Source organism: Parus major, chromosome 24 (assembly GCF_001522545.3).
Source record: "Parus major isolate Abel chromosome 24, Parus_major1.1, whole genome shotgun sequence".
Taxonomy (NCBI): Eukaryota; Metazoa; Chordata; class Aves; order Passeriformes; family Paridae; genus Parus; species Parus major.
The window spans coordinates 1,199,500-1,210,285 of NC_031792.1; the positions used below are offsets into that span (position 1 = coordinate 1,199,500).

General features: G+C 51.0%; 1 protein-coding gene across 3 annotated transcripts in view; it reads left to right on the forward strand.

The window, feature by feature from the left end:
- The window catches only part of DRD2 (dopamine receptor D2), a 25,776-nt gene extending 19,732 nt beyond the window's left edge, over positions 1 to 6,044 (forward strand). Inside the window, exons 3-8 of one of the 3 annotated variants that reach the window (XM_015649544.3) lie at positions 14 to 123; positions 1,162 to 1,298; positions 1,788 to 1,978; positions 2,977 to 3,063; positions 3,700 to 4,039; positions 4,508 to 6,044. In XM_015649544.3, the coding sequence (XP_015505030.1) occupies positions 14 to 123; positions 1,162 to 1,298; positions 1,788 to 1,978; positions 2,977 to 3,063; positions 3,700 to 4,039; positions 4,508 to 4,701 (1,059 nt within the window). In that variant the 3' untranslated portion in view covers positions 4,702 to 6,044. The remainder of the gene's footprint in view (positions 1 to 13; positions 124 to 1,161; positions 1,299 to 1,787; positions 1,979 to 2,976; positions 3,064 to 3,699; positions 4,040 to 4,507) is intronic. The other 2 variants (XM_015649545.3, XM_015649546.3) reach the window with 2 other exon arrangements.
- Positions 6,045 to 10,786: the final 4,742 nt, after the last annotated feature.

The window sequence follows — 10,786 nt, forward strand, 5'->3', positions numbered from 1 at the left end:
TCTCTCTTTGCAGGTGGTTGGGGAGTGGCGGTTCAGTCGCATCCACTGCGATATCTTTGTCACCCTGGACGTCATGATGTGCACTGCCAGCATCCTCAACCTCTGTGCCATCAGCATCGACAGGTGAGGGCTCGGGGCCAAGCCCAGGCCTGCTCACATTTCCTGGGACTCAGAGGCTTGGAAACTGTGGGAGCTCTTTGAAGAGCAGCTTAGAGGACCTGGATGAGCTCTGAGCAGGGAATTCTGTCAGGAGAAACACCGCTCCTGGCAATGCAGATGGAATTGTCTCTGTGCTCCCACGAGCCTGCTCCTGCTGTTCGTGCTCTGGGATGCTGCAGCAGTGGGAAGGGCTGGAAGGAGAAGGGGTCATGCTGAGCCCAGCCTCTCCCCTCCTGCTGTGGCTGCAGCCACCTCGGGGCTTGTGAAACGCGAGGTTCACGTTTTTTTATATAAGATTTTAAAAGTTTAATAGAAAGACAATCAGGAGAAAGAAATAAAGCAAAATTAACAAATTCAACCAAGAGCACGCCTTACTAACAAAGGATTGTCCCTTAAAAACACAAATCTATTACATATTCATAAATGCTTATGCATGATTCAAACATTCCTCTTAAGTTTTAGATGTTCCTTTGTCTAACTTCAACTCCCCCCTCCCCAACAGATCAGTCTTGGCTCTGTTCAGTCTCACACCCCCCAATAACAGAGGTTCAATAAATCCCTCCCTTGGAGCTGTGGTCACTGCTGTCTTCATCTGGATAATTTAGGAATGCAGGGGGTGTTTCTGTCTATCTTTTCAGTCTTTGGGTTATATGAACAAAAGCAATCTTTATTTTAACACCATGCTACAGCTTAAAATATGTGTGTATATATGTATTACACCACTATTTCTAAGTTATATCAATAACATAAATAAAAGTAACTATATTAATACAGCAAAGCTTTCTAGCATTATATATCCAACATACATTTTAATAGTAAAAAATTATAAAATATAAAAAAATAATTTAAAAAGTCAATAAGATAATAAAATCAATAGATATTATTGTACAATATATAGATTATAGAGATATGTCCATGCAGTGGCTATCAGAGGGCACACGGAATGTGCCGAGCTGGGAGCAGTGGTGGCCCTGGGGGTGACAGCAGGCTGTGTCCCCACAGGTACACGGCTGTGGCCATGCCCATGCTCTACAACACCCGCTACAGCTCCAAGCGCAGGGTCACCGTCATGATCGCCGTGGTCTGGGTGCTCTCCTTTGCCATCTCCTGCCCGCTCCTCTTCGGCCTCAACAACACAGGTGAGGGCTCTGCCACCCGCAGCTGGCTCCTGGCTGGCTCCCCAATAGCCAGGAATAAAGGTGGGATCAGCTCTGAGGTGTGCTTGAACTCTTGTCTCCCTATTTGCACCGTGATTCTGGGTCTGTTTCATCTCCAGCTGCTCCAGAGCAGGGTTTCAGACTCACCAGAACTGAGCTGATGGAGAAGTTCACACAGCACCAATCTGTGTCACCTTAACATTTGTCCACTACAAATTCCAAATCCTTCTTCTATTAAAACACACAAAAGAGAAAGCTGCGGGACAAAACCTCCCCTGAGGCAGGAGAGAAAAGGACTGGCAGTTCAGGCAGCAGTTTCCTGGGAACACTGGGGTGGGTACAGAAGGGATCAGCAGTCCTCAGCCTCAGGGCAAGGAGTAGCCAGGAATTCTGGGGTGATGCTACAGCGCGAGGGGAGCGTGCGGGGACAGGGCGTGGGGGACAACAATCCTGAGAGGTTTTCTCTTCCAGATGACAAGGAATGCATCATTGGCAACCCTGCCTTCGTGGTGTACTCCTCCATCGTGTCCTTCTACGTGCCCTTCATCGTCACGCTGCTGGTGTACGTGCAGATCTACATCGTGCTGCGGCGGCGCAGGAAGCGTGTCAGCACCAAGCGCAGCAGCCACGTGCTGGACTCGGACACGCAGGCACCCCTGAAGGTACCCAGCGCTCTCCATCCTCCCCCTGCCCTGCTCCTCCTGCCCCAGAGCACCCACAGCTGGGTGCTGGGGTCACTTTGGGTTGCCAGCTCGCTGGCTGGTGCTCCTCAGGCCTCCCTGGATCTCAGGGGCTGTTCCAGCAGCAGATGTGCAGCAGGAGCTGCTGTGTGAACCCAGAGCACTGCCCTGGGCTGGGCTGGGCCACCCAGAGGCTCTGGCACAGTCTGAGTCAGTCCTGCAGAACCACAGAACCAAGGAATGGTTTGGGGCAGAAGGGACATTAAAGCCCCTGAGCAGGGGCAGCTTCCACCGTCCCACGTGGCTCCGAGCCCCATCCAACCCGACCTTGGACGCTTCCAGGGATGGGGCAGCCACAGCTGCTCTGGGTAACCACTGCCAGGGCCTCCCCACCCTCACAGGGAAGAATTTCTCCCCAATATCCAATCTAAACCCACCCTCCTTCAGCTTAAGGCCATTCCCACCACTGCAAGCCCCTCTCCAGCTCTCCTGCAGCCCTCCTGCAGGTGCTGTGGGGCGTCCCCAAAGCTCGGTGGCAATGCCTGGGGTGCACAGCTCCTCCCTGGGAAGGACAGCTCTGCAGGGATCAGCCTCTCCTGCGTGTGAGGGAGCCCAGCTGGGCGGGCTGGGTGTGAAACCTCTGCTCTAAACCCGGCTCTGGCAGCGCACGCAGCACAGCCAGGGGGATGTGCAGGCTCCAGCTCCAAAGTGCGCTGCCTGCAAAGGGGGCAGCGAGACAGGAACACACAGACAGCAACAGAGCTTCGTGGCCTCCTTCCTCTGGTGGGCAGCACAGGGGGAGCCCCCACCACTGCTCCTCCACATCAGTTTTCCATCCAGGTTTCCATCCTGCTCGGCACCTCAGCCGCGCTGACCAGTTCCTGATTAATTCCTTTGTATTCCCACGTGCCTCCCTTACCAGCTTCCCTTCCCAACCCCTCTCTGCCTGTGTAACCTCTGAGCTGGTGCTTGCCCCTTAGGACAAATGCACTCATCCAGAAGACGTCAAGCTCTGCACAGTTATTGTGAAGTCCAATGGGAGCTTCCAAGTTAATAAGCGCAAAGTGGTGAGTGTTAAAGAGAAGTGGGAGCTTTCCAGAGCCTTCAGCCTTCCCCTTCTCCCTCAGGACACGAGGTTAATTTATGTAGGGTGGGAGAAAAATAAACCCAAGAGCAAAGGTTACCATTCAATCTCAAAATTTAAATAGTCTTCCCATTCCTTGGAGTGAAGCAGGGGGTTTAAGCTCACAGAGCTCAAAAAAAGCCAGATTAAGCTCACCTAAAGATCAGCTCTAAAAGCCACGGCATTTGAACATTTTTGTTCAACATCTTTGATTTCCTCCTCCTCTCTGTTATTTAAATCTCGGACTGCATTGGCTTTGTTGGGTTTTGGTTGTTGATCCATTTTTATTTATTCACCTTCTGAAAACCTGAATAAAGTCTGTGGAGAGTGGAGACAGCGTCTCCCCCAGTTCTGAGCCTCTTTGTGCCAAAAAGGAGAATCCTCCAGTGCAGCTCTGTCAATCCCATCTGCCCAAAACACCCAAAAGCACCACATCCCTTTCTCCAGGCAGCACGCAGGGAGGGAGAAGAGGGATTGACTGTTCTCCAACATCATCCAGCTTCACTCTGTAAGGAATGTTCGTTGCTCCTCTCTGTGTATTTACCTGTCATTATGTTGTGGACATTTGATTCTTGTCCAGGAGGCAGAAAGTCACATAGAAGAGATGGAAATGGAGATGGTGTCCAGTACCAGTCCCCCTGAGAAAACGGCCCTCAAACCCACAGCACCAAGTAACCACCAGTTGATTGTGCCAGTTGCTTCTAATCGGGGCAACAACTCTACCCTGCAGGCACCCCTGAGCAGCCCCGGGAAGGTGGAGAAGAATGGCCATGCCAAAGAATCCCACCACACAGCCAGGGTCTTCGAGATCCACTCCCTGCCCAACGGCAAGACGAGGAACTTGCTCAAGGCCGTGATCAGGAGGAAAATGTCCCAGCAGAAGGAGAAGAAAGCCACCCAGATGCTGGCCATCGTGCTCGGTGAGAGCGTGCCCTGGCTGCCCCTGGGTCCCTGCAGAAGTCCCAGTCCCTGAGTTCAGTGCTCAAGGTGTTCCAAGGCCCCTCAGGATCCATTTCCCTTCACATGTGAGAGAACAGGCGGTGGGAGGGGTCCCTCCATCCCCAGCCACCCACAGCTGGCAGGGCTGCACCAAAGGTGCCCAAAGATGCCCCTCTCGGGGGCACCTGAGCTCCCAAAATGGGGAAAGAGCTCCTGGGCTTTCTGGAACAAAAGGGAGCAGAGCTGAGCAGAGCTGGCACCCCTGCAGGGCAGAGTTTCTGCAGTGTCTGGGCCCAGGCAGAGCAGGACACTGAGCACACAAACACAAAGCTCATTCCTCTGGCAAATACATTCCCCTTCTGCCAAAGAGAACCTCACTGCTCTCCCAGCCTCAGAACCCGCCCAGCTTTCAGCAATCAAAATCCTCCTCTCTCCTTTTTCCCCCCCAGGTGTTTTCATCATCTGCTGGCTCCCCTTCTTCATCACTCACATCCTGAACATGCACTGCGACTGCAACATCCCGCCGGCCATGTACAGTGCCTTCACGTGGCTGGGCTATGTCAACAGCGCTGTCAACCCGATTATCTACACCACCTTCAACATCGAGTTTCGCAAGGCTTTCATGAAGATCCTCCACTGCTAAAAGTCACAAACAGCACCCGCATTTTTTTAGGAACGGAGGGGGAAGAGGAAGCGATGCCATCCATGCACAGCGGGGCAGCCGGGGAGGGGGCTGGAGCTCTTGGGTTGGCACCACCCAGTGCCCAAGCGCCTCGTGGGGATGGAACGAGGTGGGAGGGTCTCTCACCCCGCTGGGTGACCTCTGGACCAGTCCCAAGGGCGCTTTTCAGAGCCGCCCTCACACCGTGTTGGAAGTGGAAGCGCGAGAATCGAGGCGCTCTCGCTGGGTTCTCGCCCGTGGCCACCCGGCCTGGAGCGCACTGGACACTGAGTGGCCACGGGGCCACCAGGAGGTAGCGCTGGGTCACGGGCACAACTCTCACCAAAGACAAGGCCACCCTTCCTGGGCAGCAGGAGCCAGACAGGGCCCGTGGAAGCTCTGTGCAATAGCTTTGCCTTCGCCTCGCGCTGACTCACCCGGGGGTTCACTGCTGGAGCCTTCACAGATGAAATAAAAACCAACCCCAAAACTTTCAGAGGTCCCCAGGCGGGTTGGGAAGGTTCTGCCACCCACAGACCCTGCAGCAGTGTGAGCCTACAAGCCGTGGGTGGAAGGGAGAAGGGGGCATCATCTCACGCCAAACCATCGGTGTAAATAGGAATAAATAGGATGGATTTTGGAGCCCAAGCCAAAAAAAAAAAAAAAAAAAAAAAAAAGAAAAAAAAAGAGATGGAGAGAGAAACTCAAGGAGTGGAACCTTGTCTTGCATGGTGTACATCCAACAGGACCCCCTCATCTCCCAGCAGCAATTTCTGCCCACCAGCATCTCATCTCCAGGCTCTGCCCAGGGTGAGGCCAGGGGAGGGGTGGCAGCGTGGTGAATGTACAGACACGAGGACACTGTGCCAGGGGAGGCACCCCGAGCACGCCAGCCAGGCCAGGGCTGGCTCTTCTCACCTAAATCAGGGGCCCCAAGGAGAGCCTCGGGTCTGATTTGCCTCTGACTCTCCCCAGAGAGTGCAGAATAACATTGTGCCTAACTTAAATCAACAGTCAAGGAGATAAAACTGTGCATTTTGGAAAAAGCCAGAATAAAATCCCAAGAAAGCCCCTACCTGGACCAGCTCCTGTGTCCAAGCTGGACTCTGGAAAGGTCTGGATGTTTCCAGCAGCCCTTACTCTCTGCTGTCTGTTTTTCCCTGGATTCTAGGAATTGAAACCCCACAAGAGCATCGTTTCACCACGCTGAATCTGGCACTGCCAAACCCACGCTGTACTTGCTACTTGTACTCACTTCACATGATGTTTTGCAATATCTCTGTAAATAAAACACAGCAAGGTGAATAAAACAACGTGGAAATAGGTCTGGCTAGAAATTCCTGCAGGCTGTGGAGCAGCAGAGGGTTGCAATAGCCATAAGCAGGGGCAGACTCCCAGGGTTTCTAAAGGAGTAAAACACAGTTGGGAGAGCAATAGAATCCCTTTTTTCTCTATGCAGTTTGTGGAATATTCACTCAGTTTCTGCTTCAGATGAGGTGAAGATGTGCCAAGGTTTCCTTGAACTCCCTGATTTCCTGTAGCAGAGCACTTTCCCGTGCTGGGAGGATTCCAGCTCTGATTCAGGAAGAGATTACGCCAAGCAGCTCTAACACATAATCTCAGCTGTTTGCTAAAATTGAAGCAGCAGTCCCACCTTAATCCACAGATTTCTGTTCTAAAGCTGGCACTCCTGGAATGGGCTGGAATCCAGGGGTTTTGATATTCAGCCCACAGCCTTGTGTAACATTTGAACCTGGCTCTTCATAGCTGAAAACTGCAGAATTGGGAATGCCAGCTCCAGAGATCTCAGGCACACACGAGCTCTTCTTTCTTCCCCACAGTTTTAACCAAACAAATTCACTCAGTGGTGGGAATCAGCTCAGACTCCTACCCCAACATTCACAGAATGATGCAAGGGCAGGAGGGTTTTGGGCAGAAAAATAGCAACAAACGTCTGGTCCGTTTTTGAATGTATTTACAAGCAGAAAGGTCCGTTTGACTTGGGGAATTTACAGGTGGGGAGCTGAACAAAAATAGCAAATATTACCTATATAGACAAAAAGCTTTAAAGTTTGCCATAGGTGATGCTTGCCCTGTACTGGTGTGAGCCCTCAGGGTAAGTGGAATAATAATATCCCTCAGGATAATGTGGATAATATCTTAACTTTGTGCCATAATTTTACTTTGTGTCCAGTGATAACCCAAGGAAAATCCTCATCTCCAATGCTGTGTACCTTGCTCCCAAATTTTTTTCTGAATCCAGAAGCAGAACCTTACAGCTCAACCTGAACCACTTCCTGAAAAACTCTTCCAAAATGGCATGGAGGAAACAAAGCTGCTGGAAAAGGCCTCTGTCCTTCACGTGGACCAAAAATCCCCAGGTGTGATTCCCAGAGCTCCAATATCCGTGAGGAATTACCTGCAGCCCATCGTTCATCCCCAGGACATTTTAGGCTGCTCCTTCCCATCACTCCAGGCTAAATTGTGGGAATGTGAATATCCCCAGTGCCATGGGAAGGTGGCAGTGCCAGGTCTGGCCATCTCTGCCCAGGTTTTCCTTCCCCATCAAACTCCTGCACTTCCAGACAACAAATGAAGCACTTTGAGTCCCGGAGCTGAGCCTTCCCCTTCCGGAGACAGCACCAAAACTCATCCTCAGCTCTGGCTCTCCAAGGAATCGAGCAATGCCAGGGGCAGGGCCGGTGTGTGCTGGCACAAGGAGAGGTGGTGGGGTGGGTCCTGTTGGCAGGAACCCCTCAGGATCCCCTGAGAGCCCCCCACGATCCCTGCATCCCCCAGGAGCCGCCTCTCGCCGCAGCTCTGAGCCTGGCAAATCCAGACCTCACTGTTCCTTCTGCTCTGGAAAACAAAAACCTCTGCTTCCCCAAAGACTTCTGCTGGCAGGACGTGCTGGGAAGGGTTTTAAAACTGAGCTGGGTTTTAAAAACACCTTAACGAGAAGATTTCATTTCTTTGTTCCTCGAGAACTTCAGAGCCTTGCTCTAGCCCTTCTTTTGTGATTCATTATTTATAATCAAAGCTTTAGTTCTGCTTATTGAGTCTTCCTGTTCCTGCTTTCCCTCCCTGTGATTCCCAGCTTGCTGAAGCCCTGGCTGGGGCTCTCTGCACCCCCAAACAGGTTTGAATTAAAAGCCAGTGAATTCTGCCTGCTCTGTATTTGCTGCTTGCCTGCTTGCTCCCACTCCACAGAACCGTTTATCTTCCTGGCTGAAGAGTAAATTAACTCCAGTAGGTCTAACCAGCTTATCCAATCCTGCTGAAATAAAAAAAATAATTAAAAAAAAAATTAAAAAAAAAAAAAAAAAGGGAAAACAGGAAAAAGAAAGCCACTACCTCTTGTGGTGAAAATCTCCAGTGCAAACACGACTCCCCGGGGAGTCAGGAATGTATAAAATGCCCATCACAGGTACATGTGACACCAACCAATGTCTTCATGCAGCACTATAATTAAATAGAGACTTGCACAAGCCACCCTGATGTCAATCTGATTGTTTTGTTCTGTTTTACACCTGGCTCTGAGGGCTCAGGCTCCAGGGAGCCGCTCTTCTGCTGCACAGTTCACACACACAGAGGAAAATCTGCCTTCATGTGAGATCTGGCTTTTTTCTGACTTGCTTTTCAGACTGTTTTCCTTTTTCCTCCCTTACCCCAGTCCATCCTTGAGAATTCTGGTGTTTGTCTTGCCTGCAGCCACGAGAGCCAGCCATGGGAAAGGGAAGATGCAGAAAGACAGAAAGGAAATGGTCTGAGATGTCTCTCCTCTCGCAGACAGAAGTGGGCTGGGCAGGATGGGAGGAGGAGGGGGTGGAAGGCAGAGGTGCCCAGCTGAGTTTATGCTGGAGGACTTAATTATTTTATTTTGGAATATTTCAATTTATGCTGCGCTGTTTTCCCAAGCTACACACTCAGGTTTGTGGTTTCTGCAGGTGGATCCTCAGCCAGGCTTAATCAGCACTATTTAAATAAAGATTATTTTCTTGATATAAAAGAAGAAGAAAAAATAATCTAAAGAAAATCCTTCCCACTGCTAGATCTGTCCCCAAGAACTAACAAACAAAAATTTCAGTTTAATGGCATTTCAGATCCAAAAGCCTGCTCAGTTTTGAGCCAACACAGAATAATCCCTGCCCCGAAGCCCTCAGTTTATGCAGGAACCAGAATTTCCAGAGCAGCTGAGTTCAAATGAGGCTGAATTCTCCTTGTTGGATGATTCACCTCAGTGCCACCGTGACTGAGGGAAAATGAGGAGCTCCAGTGCCCCCTCCCCTCCCAAACACACCAGAATAAATGATATTTTCAGATCAAACAGGACACACCAGGCTGTTTTCAGCCAGTCTGGCCTCAGCCTGCCCGGATCAAAGGCAGCTACTCTGAGGTTCACCCTTACAGCCAAATTTTATTTCTAAGCCTGTGGACAAAAGCCATTCCCAGCACCCAAAAGAGATAAAAGGAATGACCTGCCCACCTCCTGGGGCATCTGAGAGAGTCCTGCTGCTCCAGGTGAGGCCTGACACATCCATGGGTGTGCTTTGTTCTGCACACCCAGGGAAAAAAAGGGATAAAACCAGTTACTCGTGTTAAATTAACTCCCTGTCTTTAATCAAAGCTTCTTTTAATAATTCCAACTGCTCCCCCAAGTCTTTCTGACGATACCAGCCTGTCTGCTTCATAAAGAGCTTTTGACTCACAAATAACAACTTTCTTCACCGAAGAAAGAGCGATCACAGTGGACTAAACATAATTAAGGCGTCATGAATAATTAACAGGCCTAGAAATGCCTTTAAAGAGACTTAAGAAGCAAAGCAAAACCCTTTTAAAGGCGAGGAAAACATTCTGCCTCAGCAAGCTGCCATGCTGGGCCCGGGAGAAAGGAGTGGGCTGATGAGAGCACATTTATCCTCTCCTCCCTGCTGCCATCCTCCCTGGCATGCAATCAAGTGCAGCCCTGATGAGCCTGCCAGGGGCAGCCCCCCAGCTCCATGTGCCAGCCTCGGGGAGGGCAGGCAGCAGCACAGCTTTGTTCTTGCCCTCCCTGAAAAGCAGTTTTGGGGTTTTTTTTTTCCTGGTTTTAAGCAGTCCCTGCCTGCCAGGGGAGCTGGTGACACAGAGCAGGGCACGAGGCGCTGCACAGCAGCAGAATGGGCACAGAAGTGCAGGAAAGAGAGGGAAATGGGCTCTGCAGGGGGATGGGGATCAGCTCAGCTCAGAGCAGGGTAAACCAGCCCCCAGAGCTGGCTGACAGGGCACAGAGTCACCCCCAGGGCAGGGGGCTGTGCTCCTGCCGGTGGCAGAGGTGTCTCTGCAGGAACAGGCTGCTTTGGCATCCTCTCCATCACCACACAGCCCATTCCAGAGAATTCCCTGCTGGGAGGGCAGCCCTGAGCCTGCTCCACAGCCCAGCTCATCCTGGGCACAGGAGCTGCCTCACCTCCTCACCTGGAGCCTTGGGAAGGGGAATTTCTCAAGGATGTTAAGGGTGAGCAGCTCCTGAGCACAGCCTGCCGTGCTGCTGATCCAAATAACAGGGCCCAGGGACAGGGAGCCACAGCAGCCTCTGCCCCTGGGCTCGGGACAGCAGCACAGAGCAGCCAGATCCTTCTTCCTATGGCTGATACTGTGGAGTTTCGATGCTGCAGACAGGGGGAAAAATAAATCAGCAGAATTCAAGTGTCCTCATGTCTGTTTCTGCTTCCTCTCTGTATTCAGCTGCTCCCCAAACCTTTCTTATTGAAAGGGCTGCAAACATCACCTGGGAGAAAACCAGGTCATAACCTCAGCCCTTGTCACTGCATCAAATGTTTTGTAACAACGTCATTAATATTTATTTAACAGTACAGCCACAAAGCCGATATTTTTATTCGTGCCGTGTGAAAAAAGCAAGAAAAGCCCAAACTGACATCAGCCAGAAATGTAATCTCGTCTGCAAGTGCTAACAGCAACACAGAGAATCTCTGAGCAGCTCCTGAGTGTGAGTTCAGAGAGCTCTGTCAAATCACCAGCTGGAAAATGTACAAAGCTTCAGAGGGAAACCCAGGAGCTGCAAATC